Raw genomic sequence first — 25,212 nt, 5'->3', positions numbered from 1 at the left:
CTTTCAAAGATTCTTTCAGAGTAGAGACCAAATGAGCAATGATGCTGGGACAAGATGTATTCTATCATTCTCCTGATGATGTTCTGCCGTGTATTTAGGAACGATCTTCCCAGAAGGCCTCGTATATAGAAGACATTAAACAACATGGAAAATAGGGCTGATTCTTGGGGAATGCCATATTTCAAATCTATCAGTGACAATATGGAAGAATTTGGCCTATAGGATTTGATGTATTGCTTAGGAATTGCTCCACATAATGATTCAGTGACTACAGAACATCGATGGAGGGCAGTTCTAGACACACCAGCAATATCCCCTACTGACCAAATCAATATATGGTGCAGTCCCTAAGCAACAGGCCAAATTCTGTCCTGGGACATGTGTGCTGCTCCCATTCATGCCAGTGAGAATCCTGCATGCACATTCAAGGGCATAATTTAATTTTATAGGATACATGAGATGAGATTCAACCTTAGACTTGAATTGCATATGACTGTAGTTATAATTTCCTTGCTTTGACATTTGGTATCACTACTTCTGCCATAATTTAAACACTGTTAGTGTTTAGTGTTAGTTAGTTATATTCTGTTGATATGTTTTCTTGAAGTATCTTTTGCATAAGCAATTAATTTTTTTTTAAATCAGTCCTTCAACCGGCCCCGGGCTCTATGATCTGATCAATCAACAAGTCAATTGACTTTCATAACAGGCTTGGGAACTAGAATCCAAAAGATTAACAGGATGAATACAGTGAGATTAAAAAAATAGTGTACTGAGGGTCTAGAGAAAAAGTGGATCTGACAGCATCATTGCTCCTGCTTCATTGTAATATCTGTTCATCCAGAGTCTCTCAGTGGCACTATAATTCATTTTTAACTTCATGGCAGTGCGTCACTTAATTCTCTCAATATCGATTAAAGAGCTCCCTCTATTGTACACCAACCTTATCGTCCAGCCATTTAACAAAAATAAGGGAATGAAATTCACCATTAAATCATTTATTTTTGTAGCAAATGTGATTTTTATTTACAGTTGTCTGTACAATTGTAAAAACAAATATTTTATCCTCTTTCTCCACAAACATTGGCATGTTGCAGTGGTACGCACAGGCAGAATGAGTTAGTTGTTTTTCTGGTTTTCATTTTAGTCATTTTTGGTCTTTAAAATTGATTTCTAACATTCAAAAAAGCTATACTTCTTATCACTAGCGTGTACCCTGTGGTCTAAAGCACGCCAAGTCTTTTTGTTCTTTTCTTCTCTAAGTGAAATGGAGCTTTGCTTGAGTCCTCTATGGAATCCTTCTGAGCTCTTTTTTCATCCTGGTTGATGAGGGTCTAAAATAGACTTTGACATGAGCACATCAATGCGACAAGTCGGGCAGGTCGGTTTCTTTAGCAGCCACTTTTCGATACACTGTTGGAGGAAAAGAATACGGGAAAGACAAAGTTAGCGATCCAAACTTGTTAGACTGCAGAGTCAACTACCAGGATGTTTGAGAGGCCTGACTGGTAAATTTCCATACATGATCAAAGCTTTGATCTAAACTTTTTAAAAAACACAGTACAAAACCCCATATATTCAGAGAATCATAGAATACAGGGTTGGAAGGGATCTCAAGAGTTCATCAAATCCAGCCCCCTGTGCTCAGGCAGGACCAAGTAAACCTAGACCATCCCTGACAGGTGTTTGTCAACCTGTTCTTAAAAACCTCCGATGATGGAGATTCCACAGCCTCCCTTTGAAGCCTCTTCCAAAGTTTAACTACCCTTATAGTTAGAAAGTTTTTCCTAATATCTAACGTATAACTCCCTCGCTGCAGAGTAAGCCCATTACTTCTTGTCCTACCTTCAGTGGACATGGTGCACAATTTATCACTGTCCTTGTTACAACAGCCCTTAACATATTTGAAGAATGCTATCAGGCTCCCCGTCAGTTTTCTTTTCTCAAGACTAAACATGCCCAGTTTTTTTAACCTTTCCTCTGAGGTCAGGTTTTTTAAGTCTTTTAACATTTTTTTCGCTCTCCTCTGGATTCTCTCCAATTTATGCACATCTTTCCTAAAGTGTGATGCCCAGACTTGGACCCAGTACTCCAGCTGAGGCCTCACCAGTGCCAAGTAGAATGAGACAATTATTTTCTGTGTCTTACATATGACACTCCTGTCAGTACACCTCAGAATGACATTAGCCTTTTTTGAGACTGCATCACATTATTGACCCATGTTCAATTTGACAACTACTGTAATTCCCCACAGTACCACCACCTACCCAGTTATTCCCCATTTTGTAGCTGTGCATTTGATTTTTCCATCCTAAGTGTAGTACTTTACACTTAACTTTGCTGAATTTCATCTTGTTGATTTCAGATCAATTCTCTAATTTGTCAATGTCGTTTTGAATTCTAATCCTGTCTTCCAAAGTGTTTGCAACCCTCCCATCTTGGTGTCATCTGCAAATTTTATAAGCATACTCTCCACTCCATTATTCAAGTCATTCATGAAAATATAGAATAGTACCGGACCCAGGACTAACCCCTGCGGGACCCCACTAGATACACCTTCCACGTTTGACAGTAAACCTTTGATTACTACTCTTTGAGTACAGTCTTTCAACCAGTTGCACATCCACCTTATTGTAATTTCATCTAGACCACATTTCCCTAGTTTGCTTATGAGAATATCGGGTGGGACTGTGTCAAAAGCCTTATGAAAATCAAGATATATCATGGCGACTGCTTCCTCTCAGCCACTAGGCCAGTAACCTTGTCAAAGAAGGAACTTAGATTGATTTGGCATGATTTGTTCTTGACATATCCATGTTTGTTATTCCTTATAACCCTATTATCCTCTAGGTGTTTACAAACGGTTTGTTTAATAATTTTTCCAGTATCTTTCCAGGTATCGAAGTTATTCTGCCTGGTCTATAATGCTCCCCTTTGTTCCCCTTCTTCAGTTCTCTTACCTGTCCTCCATGAGTTCTTCCCATGAATGCTGTTATTGGACTCAATTCTGATTTCATTTAAATTATTTCAGTAGGATCAAGATCAGGCCCAATTTTAATTTTTCAGGAGGATAAGATCTCTAGGTCTCTCTTTCTTTTTAATTAATTAATTTTGTGCTAGATTGACAGTTTTTGAGATTAAGGCCCTGTGTTAATCCATAGAAGAGTTACAACATGAGCAGCAGCATCAAGCTTTCCAACCACTGTGCTTAAAACACCACCTTGAGAAACCATTTCCGGAGACAGGGTGATAATCCATTTTCTATGGCTAATTTGATCCCCGTTCGCTTTGCTGATAAGGCTGCCATTTATGCTCCTGGTTTTTGCCGTGCGGTCAGCTGTCCACTGAGGATTGTACCAAACCCACCAAACTCTTTCACACTGAGCAGCCAACATTTATTCCAATGCTTGGCCGCTTCTATCCTGAGCCAGATTTGAACCAGCACTCAAGATGTTAAATCCTTTTAGCCCAAACCCAAGTCCCCTGAGACATCCCACTTCCATTCTTTTGCGCTAATTATTTTTCAACCAATGGATAGCACAAACGTATAAAAACTGGATACAGAAGTTCTGACCCAGTCCTGCATTAGGGCAATTTTTGTCACTTCTCCTCTAGTACAGAGCTGCCATGAAGACAGCTTAGCTGTGCACTGGGGAATTCATCCAGCGTAGGAGGAGCATCAGGTGGTGCAGCAGCTTCTACACTCTCCTCCCCCACCTCAACCACCAACACAAGGGGCTTGGTCAAAGTCTAGGTGCTGTCGTGGAAGGTCATCTATGGAATCCGTCCTCTTCCATGTAAAATATAAGTGACAGGAAATAGGCCCCTAGAGTTTCTTGTGGTACCTCTTTGTGAAAGCTGTGCATGCAGTGAAGTTCTATTATACTGCCGGTCTCGAGATCCTCATGACAAATAACACATGGATCCGAATCTTCATCCTTCAAAGGGACATAAATCAATGTCAGTCACAGGATGACTCCAACCCAGAATTACTTATGGTTGAGTAACTGGATTGTACTGAACGCATTAACAAACCAAAGAATGGTTTTAACATATGGTGTTTACTTACCTTCTAGCTGAGAACTGAGTTCTCATGCATAAAGAAATCTATTAATTTAAATGTCCAGATCCCCAACTATGGATGAGTAGCACTTCTCACAGCTGGGGAGAGGGACACAAAGATGCCCTGTGCACACCACCCCAGTCCTGCAGCACCTTAAATAGGCTGGTTCCCTCCTGCCAGTTGTAGAAACCATTATGGACTGCCCTCTGCTGTCTAAGGATCGTCATATGAGAGAGTCTCCGGAAGCGGATCCACCAGGTTTAAGGCCATTGTGGCAGCCTTTTTACTGGCATTCTGTACACACAAGGAGAGAAGACTATCTGCTGAGATTTGCTGTGTAGATTTATAAGCAGATTTATCTCCTAGGACCAAATTCTGTGCTTAGGACCCAGCCTGAATAACTTGGCTGGGCATAGCTGTAAGGAAAAGACATCCAAGAATCTTTCCCTGCAGGCTGCAGAACAGAAGCAGATCTCCTCTTTGAGTCATACTTCAGCCCCATGCGTAGAATAAACTCAATAACCTTAGGTTCCCCCATGCCATGCAGCAAGGACTGGAGGATCTTCATAGCCTTGCTGCTGAAAAATCATGTACAACTGCCACACATCCCTCACCTGTGTCTTGTCTTCAAGGCCTTGTCTACACTGGGAAAATGCATCATGTTAGAAAATGTTAACTAACCAAATTTAACCAGCAAGATGCTAAGCACAATTGCGCCTTTAGTGTGGACAGAGACAGTTATGTCTGAAAACGTATTAGCTGGTTGTGGTTAAACCTATGATCCACCCTTTACCATTTCTTCCAGGCTATTCTCTGCATGGCCTTGGAGACATGACACAGCTGAGGGAAGCTGTGTTTGCCTACAGCTCAGGAGGGGTCATGCTGGTCTTATAACTGGTGACCTATATTCAAAAAGATCTTCCTTGAAGGAAGAGTGAAGTCTGGCCCATCAGTTCCACAGAGTGGATACATCCTCCTGTTGCAGGGGTTCTCAAGCTGGGGGTCATGAGGTTATTATGGGGGGAGGGGTCACAGGCTGTCAGCCCCCACACATGCTGGTAAGGGTGGCATGGCCTGGGGTGGGGGTTGTCACAGCCTGAAATATTTTCAAAGCGGGTGCCAGGAAAAAAAAGTTTGAGAACCCCTGTCCTATAGACTAGCAAAGGAAGGTCTGTGATAAAATAAAGAGCCAAATGGGCTGTGTGATGCTGCGTCACACTTACGGTCTGATTCTTCTTCACCCTAAGGTCACTTTATATCACTCTGGAAGTGTAAAAAGGCCTTAAAGTGGGTGTAAATAACCAAACCAGTTTAAAGCAGCCTTAATGTAAATGAAAATCAAACTCTTAGTGATGTGTGTTGCGATGAGTGAATTTATTCCCTCATTTATTTAAATAGAGAGAAATCTGGAGCTGCCTCAATGTTAAAGAAAGGAACTGCTTCTCTGTGAAGGTCCCTTGCCTTTGGAATTCACTTCTCAGTTTAGTCCACCAGACCCTGGATGTATTATCCTTCTAGACATACTACAAGGCCTATCTGTTATCCAGGGATTTGGTGGATGATGGGATAATTGCAGATCCTATGACTATGACTGCTTTTCTTAGTGGGTAATTTAGGCAGCCTTTTTTAATATATCTAGAGACTGCATTGAGAGCACCTAGAACCTGGCCAGGGTGTCCATCAATATTACTTTATACATCAAAAAACAAATGCAAAATGTGTTTATTTGTATTTTTGCATATTTAATATTAGCTTTTTCTTTTGCTGTGTTTATTTCATATTCTATTTGTTATATATATAGTGGTGCTGAGATGTTCGGTTCTGATTTTGTTACAGATATTCCCCTTTTTCTTAGAATCTGTTGCTAATGTATAAATAAATGTATCAACTGTTCCATGCTACCATTGTCAACTGTTACATTTCATTCTAGAGATATGTAAATATGTAGCTAAACTTTGATCCATCCTCAAAAACAATACAACAGAAGCATCAGGATATTTTGAGTCTGTTCTGACTCTGAACATTTACAAACCTAAAAACGTGGGTAGTGACACTGTAAACTGTTTTGAAAGTCCTCTTACTCTTAGAAATCATCTTATTATGGATGGATTCTGTTACTGAGGTGCCTATTACAGAAGAATTTCCCTGGATTCACTTCCTACAGGAGAGTATACCCTTCAGTCTCAGGTGTTAAAAAACACAACAGAGGAGATTATTTTAACAGACCATAATCTGTCCTCAATGAGACAGGGGAGGTGTGGTATACTGGCTTTAAAGTGTGTATGTACATATGTGTGATGTCACCCTTCAGTGACTGACCCACAGAGAAGCTAAAGCACCTACTCCTGCAGCTAGCTAGTTCTCCTTTAGGTACTGGCCTTTGCTTTAAAACTATCTCAGTTCTTTGCTCTTAGTTGTTGAAGAGGATTTTGAGAGAACATGACTTGTTTGTCCAGATCAGCTTCCTACGTCCACTTCAATTTGCAATTCATAATTAAGTTTTAGGTAAGATCCCAGCATATAGGCCTTTAATCTTTTTCTCTCATTGCTATTTGCCTTTGGCCAAATAAACAATACATTGGTTTGGAAGAAGCTGTTTTGAGTCATCTTAATCAGCTGCTAGTCACACACTCCTGAAGGGAAGTTTCTTGCAGGTGCCAAATACAGTTGGGCCTGTCACATTAACATGGTTGGGAAACAGTGGGGACTGCAACCCAGAGAACAGGCCTAAGAATGGTTGAACTGTGGGGTTCCACCCTGGAGAGAGGTGAAGCCTGTCACCCAAAAGGTACACTCGAGAGGGACTGCAAAGCACATCTTATCCAGTGGCTGTCCTAAATTGTTATGTAATGTCATTTTAAAATTTTAGTTAAAGAAAATTGCATCTGCATGGAAGTTCTGTATGAGAGAAGGACTTTGTGGAGATCCAGTTTGAACCTGAAAGGAACCCACTAATGACAACTCTAAATGGGCACAACATCTTGATTTGCTTTTTCATTTGTGTTTATTAATTTTATAACATTTGATACAAAGGAAAAGCATTTTACAGACACTAACTATGGGTCAATCACCTTTCTTAAACTCCTGAACAAACACAAAATTAAGATGGAGCTGAGTTTTTTTTTTTAAAAAAGCTTTACAGACAACCTAAACTTTTAAAAGTTTGAAATTTCAAAGTTAAGGTTCTACTTTGCTTTAAAGTGACAAGATTTTTGGTAATCATGAAAACTCAGAGTTAGGACAACCAATAAACATTGACTCTTGCCTGTAATGTCAGTAGCCTTCTATCTTCCCTAATAGGGTTATCCTATTATATACCCTACTTTCTATAGGCAAGGCCTAGGGAAGCTCTTCCCATAATGGGCAGCGTTTTCCTCTGCTGAGGGAAGCCCCATCCCCTGGGCAGATTTTTCCTGTGCTGTAAGGAAATCCTGCCCATATTTAGTGGGACTTTTCCCTGATTATAGGGAAACTTCATCCCTTGGGAGATGGGGCTTCTGTAGGCCCTGCTTAAAAAAGGCAAAGCTGGAACGCAGCTCCATTTATTTGGCAAAGACCGTAATCACGGAAGGGGAACAAGTGGTAAGGGTAAAGAGCTGCTAGCCTTCCCCTGAACGTGCCTGCTTTGTTGGATTGTGGGAGGCGTGTTCTCTCTTGGCAACCCCCCTGAAGAACACAGATTGGTGAGGGATAGGTGGGAAGGTCATCTGTTTTATTGGGGAAGTCTTTGTGTTACAGGGATATAAGAGAGGCAAGGTCAGAAATGAGGCAATGAGGGTTCACAGGAACTGTGGAGTGGGTAAGTGAGACAGTAAATGGGGCAGGAGGGACCAGCAGGAGAGAGATTGAGGTAGATGGCAAATGAGGCATTGGAGGTAGAAGTGGGATGGTGCATTAGTTCAGGTGGGGGGAAATTGATAGTGGGGGCATGGTGGGGAGAGATGAGGTGGAGGGTAACACAGAGCTAGTAAAGCGTGAGGAAGCATGGCAGAATGACGCAATGAGGTATAGCAGGGAGGTGTGAGGCAGCAGTGAGGGGCTAGATTTTTAGACAGAGCAGGGATATATTCAGTGAAAGACGTGTATTCCTTTTGTTTTATTCCTTCAATAAATGTCTGGGGAGGTGTTTAAAGAAAGAAATTGTTCATTTCCAAGATAAACCAAACCATCAGAGCTGTGCAGTTCTTGGCAGTTTGTGTGAGGTTTTTCTCTCTCTAACCTCTTGATAAGCCTTGGCTGAGTTTCCAGTTTTTAACAGAAATTGAATTGAAGTGGGTTGCATGGGATTTTGCACAGCTCTGCAACCTCTGTGTATTCTCCTCTTAAATGAGCACATCCCCGGCTGTCTTACTGTGAAGCTAAATCTGACCGAAATCCGACTAAAATGATGCAGTGCTCACTTAAACCTTGATCCAGCGTGGCACACACTCTCCCTAACGCAAGTGTCACACTTACCATGGAGAAAGTAAACAGAGGACAATAGAAACAGTTTTAAAAGTATCATTGTGTTAATTTTATTGTAAAATTTAGGGTTTACTTTACTTTAACTAACCGGTCTCTTCCTTCTAGTCAAGCAAAACGACAAAACTCACTTTACTCTTTCAATTAGAATGCAAAAGTGAATGACTCCAATACAGTGTAACCTTTTATGCAGAAATCTCTCTTTTTAATGCCTGCTTCAGATGGAAGCTATTAGCCTTTTTCCCCAGCAGGAACCTCTGGACTTTCTTCTTCCTGCTCTCTCTTCGGCTCCTTCTTCATTCCCTCTTTCTTGTGAGACCTGCTCTTGGTCACACACAGCCTCACCCTCTCTCTTCTCTCCTTCATTCCTTCAGGTTGCTAAAAGGAAAATAGAATGGAGAAAATTAGAAACAAACCCTCAAAAAGTGATAAAAACTCATAATTATTTTCATCCAAAAGATATTATAAAAATGCTGGTCACCTACCTCTGCCAAATCAGCATTAACATGACTGGCTCAAACTCATGGCCCCAGAGTCGTCACCCTAAAACTCAGCAGGGTGCAACATGTGTTCCCCTATAACCTTGGTATGCTGCACACCTACAGGATGGGATCACCCATCTGAAGGGCCCTGAGGGAGAAGGCGCCTTGGGATTTCAGCCCAGCCTCTTGTCTTGCTACTCTCTCACTTGATCCAGGTTGTAATGAAGTCTCCATATGACTTGATGATGTTCTCTTGGTTCTGAAGGCCTCCCCAAACACAGGTGTTGAAGGTTATTAGCTGTCATCAGTGCAACTTTCAAGAGGGAAGCGATACATTGAGAATGGGGTGGAATGGGATTGCCTCTTTCCCATGTATCTTTCCTGTGTTGCAGTGTAAGGGATGGACTGAAAACCACCTCGAAGACTTTTCCAATGCTCAGAGAAATAGGAATTCTCATCTCTAAACTTGAAATCCAAGTTTAAGTGCACTCCCAAATTCTCACTCATATTTTTGACACCTCATGTCCAATCCTGCAAGGTGCTGAACACCTTCAACTCCCACCTGCTTCAAGGGGCTTTGAACGAACTCAGCACCTTGAAGGATCAGGCTGCCTGAAAGGCAAACCAAAGAACACCCCAGTTATACCACAAGGAGAATCTATTGTTCTGGTTTCCTTTTAAATATAAACAATCAGAAGTGAGAGCTTTGTATATTAAATGCAGTAGATTTATCCAAACTGTATTGTGCACTTACGGACTATCTAGCCATAGGAAAATCTTAGAAACAATAAATAAACCAGAATGATTACATGGAGAAAAGCAAAAAGGAACAGTGCAAGGTCCTAAATTAAATAAATTCTGAGTTCGGCAGTCCCTAGTGGGAAAAAAAGAGATTACTAAAATGCAAGGACTGTGATTTTTGTGGCTGGTTCCTGCCAGGAGACACTAAAGGGAAGGGCATTTATGACAGATCTCCTCTCTGTTCCACCATGCAAAGCCAGTCAGAATATCTGGCCCTTACCTTTCCCCACTGCCAACCCTTTCTTCTCCAAGTATCATACTCCACTTTATATTAACTCATCACATTAAAGGATATTTAAAAACTTTTTTAAAACTACAGCTCAGCTTTGTAAACCAGTGTGGCCAAATTTACTTTAATGGAGCTTTGCAAATTAATGCCAGATGAAGATCTGACCCTAACAGTTGACAGCTTAGAAATGTAATCAGTGCCTTTAAAATAACTTTTGTCTTTGAAAAAGATAGGGCAGCCAATCTCTTAAATGTGGAGCTGAATCCAGCAACTTACATAAGCAGGTGCCTAACCCTGAAGAATGTGAGTGGCCCCACTGAATGTAATGAATAGGAGTAGTCCTATTGAAGTCCTATGCTTAAGACACTTGCTTAAGTGCCTTGCTGAACCAGAATCAATTTGCAATCTCACAACAACAAAAAAATTACAAGAGTTAAAAAGACATTTCAGATTCTGCATCTGCCCCAGAGTCCATCTACCAATTTTTGTGGCTTTATAACCACATCTCCTTGCAAAGGGGATTTTCTCTCCCATTTGCTGTCTGAAAGACCACATGAACAGCTGAAAATGACTATACAGGAAACATTGTCAAATGCAAAGTAAACAAACTGGAAACAGAGAGAGAAATATTTCCCCTCTATTTATTCAGTTCTCGTCATCTTAGATTTCACTTGCAACAATAGGTAAAATCTTTTCAGGCAGTGTGATTCAAGTTGACAGTGTCCCTTTATAAAAGGTCTTGAAAATAAAAAATGCTGAAAGGTATTATTCTCTCTCCATTTTATGAATAGTTAGATAGGAGAATATCTGTTAAATCCTGGGAAATTGAACTGTAAGACAGAGCAAAGGCAGAAACTATTGTAACTGGTTGGGTCACCAAGGCAAAAAAGGCAGAAAATATAGTAAAATGCTTATGCTTCAGGGGCCATCTAAGTAGCAACACTCTATATGGTTAAACGGGTCAGTAGCAAGGGGAAAGAGGGCAGGATTTCATAGCTAAGGTGAGCAGGTACCTGGCCGGCCATAAAAAGCAGTAACATTTTAATATTGTAACACTTCATTGGCACAGCTGGAGAATCCATTTGAAACATCTTACTACCATGGTCAGCCCAGGCAGCCAGTCACCTTATTTTGGAAGCCCCCCAGCTACTGGTATAGATAATTGCACAACATTAAGGGTGTTCAGGCTAACAATATATTATCAAATTAAGCCTGTTCGTGCTACTGTATAAACTGCCTCATTTAAGAGGCTAATCCAAACGCATGCTTGGTATACCCCCGTTGAGGACAAAGGGATGAATTGGACTCACTGTTTCTTATGTGGACTAAGCACCTTGTAACGGGGGTTACCTACCAGAGAAACTGAGCGCTTGCTTTTGAAACGCAGTTGCTTCTCAAAGGATTCTGAAAATTCCTGGATGGAGTTTGATCTACTACTTGATCCCGAGCCGCCTGGCGAGGCTATTTTGCATGCCTTCATGTGACAGTGGCATTTAATATCTTGGCCCTCCTGAAATTCCTTGCAACCCTTCAAGTGACCTGAAGAAGGGGTTTTTGTAGATGCATGAAGTCTTGTCACGTGGATGGACGAAAGCCTGGCCTGCAACAGAAGAGGTCAATCTTCAGTATTAAGTAGAAAAGCAGAGCAGCTTTTATGTACATCAAACTTTGCTACAGAATGAATGAAGGATCCTGTACAGTCGCTTGTATCCTGCCTGCCCTGTGCAGTGCAACCACCCTGCCAAGGGACCCTTCACAGAGGCTGGCGCAGAATTTGCCCCTTAGTCCAATTTTTCAAATGTGGATACCTAAACTTAGGCATTCAAATAAGTAGCCTAATTACTAGAAGTGCTGAGCACTCTCAGCTTCCATTGACTCTAGCTGTAATTGTGACTGCTCAGCACCTCTACAAATCAGGGCACTGTGGCTCCATCTACCCTATGAGCTAGGGGAGTGATTCCCAGCTCATGTAGACATACTCATGCTGACTGCTAAAACCAATAGTGTAGCCATGGCAGCATGGGCAACGGAAGCACAAACCTGTACAAACATTAGTACCAACCAGTCCAACTCTGCCTGAACACGTGTTACCACAGCTACACTAACTGCCATTTTTAGTTGGCTAGCTCGATGAGCGCTTGCGTGGCTATGTCGGCGTGAACTGGGAATCAAACTGCAAACTTGTTAGCACAGATGTAGCCTTTAGGCCTTTAGGCACCCAAGTTTGAAAAATTTGGACTTAACCTCTCTTTAGCTCAGTTTCCTCAGCTGTCCAAAGAAGATAATGTTTCCTGGCCTTTGTGAGGATTAATTAAATGTTTGTGAAGAAGATTACAGTGACATGTAAGTACTAAGCGTTACGTAGTCTTCGACACAGTCAATAGTGGTTTTTTGAAGTTGGAGCTGGATCCTCAGCTGCTGTCAATCAGAGTAAGGTCAAGGAAGCTGGACCTATTTGCACCAGCTGAGGATCTGTCCCCCAGTCTAGAAATACATACTAAGAAAGGATAGGAAAGAGCATTAAATATGAGGTCCCTTTTCAGAATGGGGCTTGTGCACTAGCCACAAACTCAATGCACATTCTGCCTTTCCCATCCCATGCAGCACCCAGCAAGGAGGGGACACTGGTGAGGTTGGAAACATTTTCTGCCCTGGAGAAGGCATGACTGAGACCTTGGCCATAGCCTGATTCTCCCACTCCTCTGTGTGCTCGTAAGCAACTACAGAGCTATGCTCTAGCAAGGGCCTCTGTGGAGCTCACTCTCCTCTATTCCCTATATATACATAGGCATTTGGAGCCCGATTTTCTTATGTGCTGAGCACCTGCAGCTCCCATTGGCTGCATCTGGTGTACTGGGCGTTCTGTGTCTCTTAAAATTAGGCCCTACATCTCATGTCTGCTGCCTCTGGCTAATACCACTCCAGTGATTCACGTCCTCCTACTGTCCCTTACACGACTCTAGCTCTTGGAGTCATGATAGAACCTATGAGCCTGACCGCTCTGATTTCTTACACCCACCGAATTTTTGAATTGTGCATTCTGGGCCTGATGCACTAATAATGGTTCTGTTATTGGGCTTCAGGGCTCTTAGATTAGTAGCGGTAGCGCAAAGCTAAACCCACTTGGTATAACAGCCACACTGACGTACAACACAAACATGGTCCCAAACATGAGATCCAAAAAATATCCATATAACCCACAAACATTGAGGAGGCCTATCTGAACGTAGGAAGAGTCAGTGAAAAGCCAAACTACAACACCCTATACCACAGACAAATAACATACCTTACTACAGGAAGCACATTGTACATTAGGACTGCTTGTGGGAGCAGTAACTGGCTGCCTGCAGAAAGCCGTGTACCAGCATGGCATGAAACAGTTTCAGTGGATTTTTAAGAACACAGGGAGTGGGTGGACTTGGCTCAGACTCTGAGGGACTATAAATAAATAAATGGAAAATCTCACTGACATTTACATTTGCACAGGCCCAGACGCTGCCATATTTGAAGCAGCACAGAGCTATGCAAGTTTCAGCAAGACACTACAGTCCCATGCACATGTATTTTGACTTTTTAATTGCTTGTTTCTAGTTACACACATGGGCAGTAATTACAAACGTATTAATAGTTGAAAACCCACACTGTGGCCCGGTGTAATTAGTAAAGTCATCACGTGTGTCAAACTGAAAATGGCTGAGAACTTAAAACACTGGACCACAACAGACTGTGAATCCCAGTGATGTCTGAACCTGGTGATATTCTCAACCATGTATAGTTCTTTCCGTTGCTTCACACTGACCCAAAACACATTCAAGGCTTCAGAGTGATGTTTGGAGTTATTGTGTGTGCTGACTGTGCTGCTGTGCAGGGAAAGTTGTGTAGATTTGTGCGGGTGGTCAATAAGGAGTGTGTACTGCAGTGAGGGGCTGGGTGTGTTTGGGATCATTGTGTGTGCTGGTTGTGTTGTGTGGGTGATGGTGTTGATTCGTTTTGGGGTGGGGGTGTGTGCTGGGAGATTTGTGTTGGATTGTGCGGGTGCCAGTTGGACGTGCAAGTGTGACATTTGGACCAAGTAATCCACCATCTGTGCAGTCTCCCTCATACAACCAGTGAAACTGTTGCATGCAAATTAGCTGTAGAAGAAGGGTGGTGAATGGTTGAGTTACCTCTGATATCACAATGATCTAAGATCTTGGCATGTCATAGATACATGCCTCACTATCCCTGTACACCACAGGGGGGTAATTTGTTGAGTCAAAATGGCTGAGAACTTGAAAATGTGATGCTGACAGACCATGAAACTCAGAGATGATTGAACCTGGTGATATTGTGAACAAAAGGAGCTCTCATCCAGGCTTGTAGCTGCTTCCATCATTTCATACTGACTCGATAGACATAACAGGCTTCAGAGTGATACATAAAGTGACATTCCTGGAATCTTATTTTATAGATTTTTCTTGTGACTCAATGTCCTGCTAATCGTTAACTTGTACATCCCACTTTTGCAGTAGAATTCTGCAAATCTTTGCCTTTTGCACACATTTTTACTACATATGAAACCGCTTGGCCCTGAGGGCTAGTAATCTTGCACTGTATTGCCTCAGTACTCATTTCCAAACATAACTTCCTTCAGCAAGCAGCATTATGATCACGTCTGAGAAAAGCTGTAATGATTCTGGTCAAACTAATTTTACTGTGAAGCATAACTTTCAAACAGATCGATATGGCTATATATATTGTTAAGTCATATTGTATTGTAGTTTAAAAGTACATAAAAGCAATCAATTAAGCTTGGGCAGAAAGTACACATACTATGTTAAGCTGAGCAAAAACTATAGCTTTCTAGCTGTTTCCTTGGTCGATGTATATTATTCCCTGGAAATCCAAGCTGCCTGTTTCTACAGAAATGAAAAGAAAGTGTGTAACAATTACCAGAAAAATCTTTTAGAGTCTATTCTTGGGTGATTTGGGCAAAAACAAGAGCACTTTTGAGATCCAGGATTATATTCTATCATTCTTTCTGTGTAGTATTTGAAAATATTCTATTTTGTAGTAACTCGTTTTTAAAATTTGCATTCACAATATAGAATTATAGAACAAGATCTGAAGAAAGAGACAGACTGAAAAATACATACTAGATATTACAACAAGGCACCAGTTAGGGAACAGGTCTTCCTCAAAAATATGTTTCTGCCTCAGTACAGATCACTGAGTAGGCCATATTAAGGTCATTGAATAGGTCTCAGTGCAGATCATTGAGACAGGGGCATATTAAAGACCAATCTATGTACTCATATTGTTGTGATTAGCGTCCTCCTACAACGTGTTTATGTGTTATAGATCTCTACTAGATGGCATGTTAGCTGTGCTCCTGTATATGATCCTTTTGTGACTGTAAATCTATAGAGAATGTGAGTCTTAACACAGTTTCCCGAGTATGAATGTTTCAAGATTTATTTCTAGTACCAGGAATTATTCTTCCATTATTTAAGATTGACTCTAACAGAGACCTGAGAGAGTAATCAAATGTAGTCCCCATAATGAAGGAGATCTGCTGAGAAGCATTGTCCTTGGATATAATCCAAGTGGCTTTCTGCCTCTTCCTGAGTTTTAATAATCCATACATTTGGTGCCAAAGGGACTGCCCACTCCCAGAGTAAGACAGAGCAGATTCAGGTCTGCTTTAATTTATGCTGCACTTCCCAGGGCCCACAGGCAATAGCCATGGTGAAGTGCAATCTGACCAATGCCCTGATACACCCCCAGTCTACCCCTTATACCAGGGCTGGGAGCAAGTCTGGCATAGTGCTCTTCTCCAGCTTTGCTATGGCTAGGGAAGCCATCGGCACAGATGTTGCCAGTGGGTCATTTCTGCCCAGCATAAAGGGGCTTTAGCATAATGGAAAATCAGACTTAATGTTTCCATTTCTACTTTTTTGTGTAGCAGTGTGATGGTGGATATAAACCCCACACTAGAACTGAAGGGGTTAAAGAGCAACTCAGGGCCCAGATGACCCCACCCAGCTGCACCTGCACAGCATGCTCCACGTGGAGGTGCAGCTTAAAAAGGAGACAGGCAGCTCAGATGGGGACAGATAAGGCAGGGAGAAGGACCTGCCCTGAGAGCTCTGGAGGAAAGGTGCTGCAGAAGCCTTCTCCTGAAGGAGAAGAGCCTACTGCTGAGCCCAAATGGTCTGAAGATTCAATCAGTACCTTTTTCTGTCACTATTTTGGGACAGGCTGCAAGACCTGGACAACAGAGTGGGTTGTAGGAAGTAGCCCAGGCAGCCTTAATGTGCTCCTGGGTGCTGGATATTTAATACCCTTCATGGAACCCTGGGCTGGAGTCTGAAGGAGTGGAAGGGCCTGAGCTTCCCTCCCAATCTCCCCTCACTGAGAAGGTCAGGAAGCCCCTTAAATTCTAGACTCTCCTTTTGTATTTAGCCTTCCCCTCCTTCCCATCTTTTGAAACCCCCGGCTAGGGTTGGATGCTCATGGGGTCAATAACTGATCCCCTATCTTCCTAGGCACCCTGCCACACTGAGCAGGAGATAGGACTGAGCAGATAACCAGACCAGAGGGTCCATTCCATCCCAAACGAAGAAGACAGACCAACACCAGGCATGATGGTGGTCTGGGGGAAAGACTAGAGATGTGGCAAACTAAAGGCCTAACACCCTAACCACTAGGCAATGCCTTCAGTGAGCACCAGCCATCACAAGCAGGTTTCATGCCAACTTCATAGTCCAGAGAATAAAATGTTTTTCCTTTTATAAGCCACTGATTTTTGCTGAAGAAACTTATTAATGCCCTGAGCCTCTTAAGCTCCTTCAGCTCCCATCGACAGAGCTGCTCTTCACTATACCAGCATTACTATTGATTGTTTGTTGAGGCCTACTCAACAACCACAGTGGATTTGGAGCGTGTAGGCCCCAGAACATCAGACATTCAGAATCCACAACTATCTGTCCATTCCTTTCTTTCCCTTGAAGAACCTCATAACCAAGCATTCTGTGCCTGAAAATGGTATGAGCCTAGAGTCAGGTTTGTCTTCTTTAATAGGATTCTGATAGGTAACCCTTCAGTCTGACTGTTGGTTTTGCTTCTCCATAGATAAAGCATCAGTAATTTCAATAGCAGCAACCCAGCAAACCTGACCTATGAGGAAAGGTTTAAAAAAAACTGGGCCTGTTTACACTTGAGAAACGAAGACCCACCTTATAACAATCTTCAGATATGTTAAGGGCTGTTATAAAGAAGACGGTGATCAATTGTTCTCTACGTCCACTGAAGATAGTACAAGAAATTATTGGCTTAATCTGAAGCAAGGCAGTTTTAGGTTAGATATTAGAAAAAAAAATTCTAACTATAATAGGTAAGCTCTGGAATAGACTTCTAAGGGAGTTTATGGAGTCTTCATCATTGTAGGATTTTAAGAATAGGATATGGTCAGGGATGGTGTAGATTTACTTGGTCCTGCCTCAGTGCAGGGGGATGGAGTAGATGACCTCTTGAAGTCCCTTCCAGACATATTTCTATGATTTCTACCCTTGCATTTACGTTGCTTGCTTATCAAATTCATCACTGACAGTAGCAAAATGGACATGTTTATATAGAAATAAAGTCCTCTCTTTGCTTTTCTTCCTTCCACATAATTCACTTTTCCACTCAGAAAAACTGAGGAGACGAAGTTTTATAATTTGCAAATACCCAGAATAGGGCACATGTCTCATTTGTGTCTGGCACTGAGGGGACTAATTCTCTCTCTGCATATGTGACATACGCATAAAATGCTTTGGCATAAAAAAATTGACCTGAGCTGAATTATATTTAATGATGGATGATAAATGATAGTGGAATGTGAAAAAAAAAGGTCACAGGAACTTTAGCAAGGCATCATAACCCACTAGACTTAAAGTTTTCAGAGGGCACTGAGTTAATCGAAGGATTTGAAATAGATCTCTGGAACGTCTGACGGCAGTTCTCATGTGTAACACTGGCTCACACGTATGGGCAAGCATATGACACACATGCCATGGTATACAACTAAGATTTTTTGGGAAGGAATGGCAGTGCAAATTTTAGTCAGGGAATATGGCCTAATAGTTAGAGCAGGGCGCAGAAGCCAGGATTCCTGAGTTGTGTTCCCAGATCTGCTAATGACCCACTGAGTGACCCTGAGCACTTTAGCTCTGTGTGCCTCCGCTTCCTCTCTGCAAAATGGGAATGATAATAATACATCAGAGACATGCTGTGAGGTTCATCTCATTAATGTCTTTACAGTATATTAGGATCCTGAAATGAAAAGTGGAAATTATTATTAATTTTCTTATAGAAGTTAGGAGGGGGAGTTATACAAATCTTAGTTAGTATACCTAGAATCATAGAAGATGAGGGTTGGAAGGGACCTCAGGAGGTCATCTAGTCCAATCCCCTGCTCAAAGCAGAATCAACCCCAATTAAATCATCCCAGCCAGGGCTTTGTCAAGCCGCACTTTACATGGCTAGACACAGATATCTTGCATTGCCCATTGTGTTAAGTGACCACGTGCATGCAATGGCAGGTCTAGCCTGGGAGTGAATGGGTGAAATGGCTAAAGGAGAGGATTCTAAGAAACAATAAGTGCCACTGTTTGTATCATTTTTAGAAACAGATCAGAAGCTTCATTTTTCAACCCTGTTCATTGCAAATTGGTCAGGTTTCTAGGTCAGACATCTCTAGTCTCAAATTTTATTTATATATATTGTCCTGAGACTGAGAAACAAACCAGATGAAATGTATCCCTAGTGTAACTCCACTGAACTGAGATGAATTTGTCCACTAACAGAAGTGACAATTCCTAGTTCCATCAAAGTTAACAGCAAAACTACCATTGATTGGTTATCGTGGCCTCTGGGAAAAATCCCAGTCCTCCCTCGCTTTACTCCAGGCAGCAGCCATTAGGCTTCTGATTCAGGAAACCACCCCTATTCAGCAAAGTATTTAAGCACATGCTTAACTTTAAGTATGATGTATGGCTCCTATATATACTGTTCTGAGAGGGACAAAACCCACAGACAGCAAAACTCACAAACTTATTTGTGTACTAGGAAAGGTTGTGTTAAACTTATGGTTGTCTGAATATATTCTGGTCACACCCTAAGGTGGAGTCACCACTCAGCATAGCTCCGTCCCAGGATCTGGCCCACAATATATGACTGAAAAGAATGAACATGACTGGACAGGTCAAAACTGGTGAATTTGGGTTGCAGTTTCAACCTGCCCCCTAAACTCGACCAAAGTACCCAAGTAGAGTGTTTTTAAAAAAGCAAACATACTCTAACAATGAAAAACTCGACAGCATACTAGATGTCACAAGTAAAGGAACCAAGGGCGCAGCTTGGGTGGATGACAATTCAAAAAGGAAACATTCTACACAAGGGGTAAATGCAGAAAATGGCTTGCAAAAATAGCTGGATCTCCACACTACAATAGTAAGCTTTGTTACATATAGCGTCTTTTGTTTCACAAATGCATAGATTTTAAGGCCAGAAGGTACCATTATGATCATCTAATCTGACCTCAAGGAGTAGTTTTGCATGCAGGCAGCAGTTGCTAAGGGGAGCAGGGTCAGACTTGTCTGATTCAGAATAGTTACAGAATTAGGCCCTGATCCTACAAAGATTTATGCACCTACGTCACTCCAGACATGAGCAGCCTCTTTGATATAGATTTGTTTGCCATATAATTATGCTAGTTCACCCTTATAAAAAGGTGCTTCAGCAGGCACTATCGATGCCGCAATGGTTTAGGAGATTACAGTCTTCTTTTTTTTGGGGGGGGGGGTGGAGGGGGGGGGGGGTGGAGGGGAAGGGTAATTCTGCACTCCTTACTCAGGCAAGGCTCCCATTGAAGTCCGTGGGAGTTTTGCCCAAGCAAGGAGTGCAGGTTTGGTCCTTACAAGAAGAAGAAGATGAGATGGATAGGCAAAAGCAGTGAAGCAGGGGGTCCTGGATAGACATCTTTCTGCAGCACTCCTTCCACATGGAGTTAGCCCTTGGGTGCTTTCCTGTGATGCATTTTCTAACAAATAATTAGTCATTTTATTTCTAGAGCATCCCATGATGTAAAAAGTTACATTAAAAATCAATCTTAAACAACAAAGGATCTATACGATAGCTCACTCATCAGAGCTGGTGCAGAGTCTGAGATAACCTAATCCTCCCTCCCAGAACCCAACCCATCAGGGAATAACGCTAAACCCCTCTCACTTTCCTTCAGCACCTCTTACAGAATAATTATTCAATAAATAATTAAAGCGCACCCATTCCCTTATGCTGTGAGCACAGCCCATCCGTGCCTCCCTATGGCGTAAGCTCTTAAGGCGTGAAAACATTTTGCTCGTCCATGCCTTGAGACCTCTTCCTTGTGTTTCTGGCTTGGAGTTGGCTAGCTTTCTTTCATTATAATGGTACTGGGAGCCTAATGCTGAGAGGCACTGAGCACCCACACCTCCCAGCGTAGCCAAGAGGAGCTGCAATTACTCAGCTATGTGCCACGCGCATCACCACAGTATCTCAGGATCAGACCCTTGATGAGGCACTTATCCCGCTCCCACAACACACACACACTTCTTACTGGAAGGGAAGCTCTCCTTTCCCAAAGGGCTCGCGTCTGGCGTTTTCTGTAGCCTCTACCCTCTTTCTCATTCTCATCAATCAAGCTGTGGCCCCAGAAACTGCTCATCCATTTTGCAAAGGAAATGTCATCATCCTCTTCATATTCCATGTATAGACACTCCAAACTGGGGGGAGCTCCCAACCAGACAGGAAAGATGTCCGTTAGACCAGCCTGCCAAGCAGACAGTCACACACTGATCTGTCAACAAGAGGGAAAGGGGCTGTAGTTTCAATCACCCCCTGCCAAATTAAACAAAAAACCAATCCAACCCAATGTAGCTCTAGGCACTGTTAACATATAAGCCAATCCCTAGTAATCTATTTTAAATGAGGTTTCTTTTAATCTTTCCATTAGAGATGCCCAATGTCACACAGCCTGAAGGGTGGCAAGGAAAATGTGTGGCCTAATTCATATTCATCGTTGCTGAGTGCATCAGCTGTCAATAACAATGGACAGTTGCCCACAAAAACATGCCTGGAAGGTGCATGCTCTCATATGAAATGGGCTTGTAATTTGGAGAAGGAAAATAGATATATTGACAGTGGTCAGAAACTGGTACAGCTGTTTATTGAGGCTTAACTGACTTTATGAAATAACTCTTGGCTCTGTTCTTCCTGCTGGTATTAAAAAATATGCCCTGCCTGGCAAGAAGCAATGCTCTGCCAAGAAACCTTCTTATAATCTATTGTGAGTGAGCAATGTCAGCCAACCTGGGGTAACATCGGTTCACTGAATTTTAGCGTTTAAGGCCAGATCAGTTGCGTTTCACTAAGGCCCCTTCATCTCCCACAATGGTGGTTAGGCTGGGCCTAGCCCTGCTCCAGTGCACAAAGAGATATGGGGAAAAGGTGCAAGGAGCGTAAACCTGCCCACTTGAGCCCTGGGCCAAGCACAGTCCCAGTGTTCACTGCGCGGGGACTGAGCCTACCTAACACAAACAGTAGCACTGCATCCTCCTTTCTAAATGGCTCTTACTGAGGGGCTCCAGTGGTGCAAAGACCATGTGTTGTGTAGTCCTTCTGCTCTGGGGTGAGTTTCACCTTCTATGGGGAGACGGGCCCAAAACCACAGGGGCGCTCTATGTGGGAGGGTAGCGGGCTGTTTTCAAATACTGAGTATCAGTTGCTGGTGGGCTGGACATGTTTGCTGTAGGCAATTCTGCCATGGGGCGCTGTAGCAGGTTTGCGCAGGGCCTGCCTCTGCTCAGGTCCTCTGCTCCCAAAAACCATGCACAGACGTCAGCTTCGTGCTCCCACCAGTGCGCTTTATTTGCAGGTTGTTACCCACCACCATCTAGCAATACACAGGCTAGCCTAACAGCCCCAAGGGCATCACGGTTTCAGCCACTGACCAAGGAAAGCGCACCCTCCTGCCATGGTCCCCCCATCCTTCCTGTGAGCCTTTCTAGTGCCTGGCTAACAAGCCCTGCAGCTGCTCCTCATTGGCCCCACTCCATGCAAGCTTACTCAGCCAGTTCCAATTCCCCTCAGTTAGGGCTCCCGCGGCAGGGGGCCGGCTCAGCCTGCTTTCAGCCCGCCCCCTGCCACGGGCGCCCTTGTGCTAGAGGCGCATGTAGAAATAAAGTGCTGCAAAGGAATTGCGAGTGCTACTAAAAGAATCTCAGGTGTGACAAGAGTGTTTGAGGGCCAATGTTGCCTCCCTAGAACAATTGGTGGTTCTGTGTTGCCCTGGGCCTTGTGTAGCCATTTACAGCATTTCAAACTGAGCGCAAGGTGGATGGATCTAAAACACAAGCTGCCATTCTGATTTGGTTGCATTTCACGCTACCTTTGAACTGGTGTAAATGGCTGCACAAGATGCAGGGCAATGGAGAATCAGGTCCTAGGGACTGCCTGTGGAATTGGCCAATGGGATACCAGGGGCAGAGAATGCTGTAGGACCGAGTCGGAGAGGCTGGATGGCCCACTGGTTAGGGCACTAGCTTAGGCCTGGGAGTCCTGGATTCAATTCACTGCTCCCGCGACAGACATCCTGTGTGACCTTCAGCAAGTTACTCATCCTGTCTGTGCCTCGTTTCCCTGTCTGTACAATGGGGATAATTGCACTCCCCTATCTCGTGGAGGTGTTGTGAGGCACTCCGATACTATGGTTAAGGTTAAGATTTTGTAACGGTTATTTTTAGTAAAAGTCATGGACAGGTCACCGGCAATAAACAAACATTCAGGGAAGCCTGTGACCTCTCTCTGACTTTTACTAAAAATAATGGTGGAGGCAGGCAGGGGCTGACAGGGAGATGACTGAAACCTGAGCTGGGGGGGTGGTGGGAGGGAATGAGAGTCCGAGCCCTGCTGTGGGAGGGCAGTGGGTCCAGCACCTGCCGCAGCCCAGCAGCTCAGAGCTCTGGGGTCCTTGCTGCCCATGATGGTTGACAGCGCTGGGGCCCCGCCGTCCATGGTGGCTGGGAGTTCTGGTGTTGGTGGCTCGAAGCTCCAGGGTCCCCACTGCCCACAGCGGCTGACAGCTGCAGGAACCTCACCGCCCGCAGTGACAGAGAGCTCTGGGACTCCCGCTGCCTGTGGCAACTGAGAGCTCCGAAGCAGCCCAGAGTTCTAGGGCCACTGCTGCTCGCGGTAGCTCAGAGCTCCGGAGCCCCCACCCATTGACAGCTCTGGCCCTGCTGCCCTGGGACAAGGAGCTGGAGCTGATGCAGAGAATGTCACGGAGGTCTCTGCAAGTCACAGAATCCGTGACTTCTGTGACATAATCTTATTCTTAACTATGGTGATGGGGGTCTTAGATAGAAAGGCAAGGCACTGTATTTTGAGATAGAGTTTGAAGAACCAGAGGAACGAATGCATTTACAACAGGTGTGCCTTTCCATTTAGCTGTGGGTTATAGACTGCACTGGTTCACTGTGTGGATGCAAAATGTTCCAAAGGCATTGCGGGCATGCATTGATGGCAACCAAGAGTTGGCTGCAGTGTCTTTTGGCCTAGTATTGATGGGGTGTATGGGCTATTAAAAAAAAAAAAAATCAAACTACCTCAAACCTCCTGAATTGGACTTTTGAGTTTGAGCGACTCACACTAAGAGCTATATACCATCAAGATATTTATTCACATACCTGGATCCCACAGCCATCTGCATTTCTCACTGTGAGGAGGCAGAAATCAATCTAAATCCTTCTCTGCCTACAACAGGGATCTCTCTGCTTGTACTGGGGGGCGGAGAGGTAAGGGGAGAATTCTGTGCTGCACCAGCACACCGTGAGCTGGCAGCCAATTTTGTTTGCATGATGAGATGCCTGTGCATACTTGGTTCAAGGTGTTTAGTGCCAGTTTCTAAAGGGGAAACTGACTCTTTTTCAGTCAGAGTTCATCCAGTTTTCTTGTCTACAGAATCACTGAAGGAAGGGAAAGACAGAACAGGAGTATGTTGGCCAATGTTTTAGTAGGAAAGAAAAGAATGGAGAAGAAAAGAAACAGTGGTTACTGCAACCTGGTCAGGGAAAGAAGGGTATTTATGTCATGGTGATCATGTTAATAAGTGTCATAATGCATAGGCATGAGAGGGCAGAATAAAGGTTGCATGGACAACCTTCATTTTCATATCACCCATGTTTCAAGTGTTTCCCTTGGCAACCTTAACATTCTTTGATCTTTTCAATCTTTGGCACTTTTGTTTGGAATAATGAGCAAAGTTCTTTAAATAACACATTTTTCTCCTACCTATTAAGAAAGCCATCAACCTCCCTGCAGGGTGCAAAATGTTTAGTGCAGCTGAGCAAAAAATAACAGAGCAAACTTTTCTATTTGCTCTCAGGTGAGTGCGCCAGATGAGCAAACAGCGGCAGCAATGGCAACCTTTCCACTCCCTCCAATCAGATCTCCAATCAGGCAAGTACCATCAGCATCAATGAACAATGGTCATCTCCCACCCCTGAGAGTGTCAGGCAGGCAATCACCAGCATCATCATCATCATCATCATCAATGGCAACTGCTCCCCTCCCTCCAGTAAGATCTCTACACAAGCAAGCTTCTTCCTCCTTCTCCTCCTCAACCACCAAAGTTTTTCTTCCTCCATTGAATGTTTTAGACAAAAAAGCAGCAGTTACGATCAAACCCCCTTTTCTCCCTCCATTGAGTGCTTTCGTCAAACAAGCAGAATCAACATCATCAGCGGCAAACTTTTCTTCTCAGGTGAGTGCTCCTGACAAGTCAATGGCAGCACCAATGGCACCTTTCCTAGGGGGAAGGCGCCAGGCAAAAAAAAATAGCTGCCGTGATGAATTTTACTTCTCTCTCTTTTGTTTGGGGAGAGGAAATAGCCGGGGTTCTGCTGAAAAGCTAGGAACAATTTTGGTAAGTGATTTCTCTAAGCACAAACTGAGGGGCCAAATTCTCAAATCTGCTAAGACATCTTTGTACTAGGTAAGTAGTGCAAAGTGACCTTAAAATGGCTGGCAGGGCCAGTGGAGAATTTCCTCATGAATTAGGGAAATCCCTGCTAGCGCAAGGCTGGTAGAGATGCCAGAACTGTCTCCTGTGTCAGCCA

At 43.3% G+C, this 25,212-nt stretch overlaps 1 protein-coding gene across 1 annotated transcript; it reads right to left on the bottom strand.

Annotated features, from left to right (window-relative positions):
* Window positions 1-8,418: 8,418 nt before the first annotated feature.
* LNP1 (leukemia NUP98 fusion partner 1) lies at window positions 8,419-23,837 on the bottom strand. The gene is made up of 4 exons (XM_067546153.1): window positions 23,782-23,837; window positions 20,655-20,894; window positions 11,391-11,636; window positions 8,419-8,902 (listed from the first exon to the last, which is right to left on the bottom strand). The coding sequence occupies exons 2-4, from the start codon at window positions 20,802-20,804 to the stop codon at window positions 8,756-8,758; spliced, it is 543 nt and encodes a 180-aa protein (XP_067402254.1). The 5' UTR covers window positions 20,805-20,894; window positions 23,782-23,837; the 3' UTR covers window positions 8,419-8,755.
* Window positions 23,838-25,212: the final 1,375 nt, after the last annotated feature.

The sequence above is a fragment of the Emydura macquarii genome, unplaced genomic scaffold (genome assembly GCF_026122565.2).
Source record: "Emydura macquarii macquarii isolate MOO-44397 ecotype Brisbane River unplaced genomic scaffold, CSIRO-AGI_Emac_v2 contig_1119, whole genome shotgun sequence".
Taxonomy (NCBI): domain Eukaryota; kingdom Metazoa; phylum Chordata; order Testudines; family Chelidae; genus Emydura; species Emydura macquarii.
The sequence above is the reverse complement of the archived record's forward strand: the minus strand, read 5'-3'. Positions and strand labels throughout refer to the sequence as shown.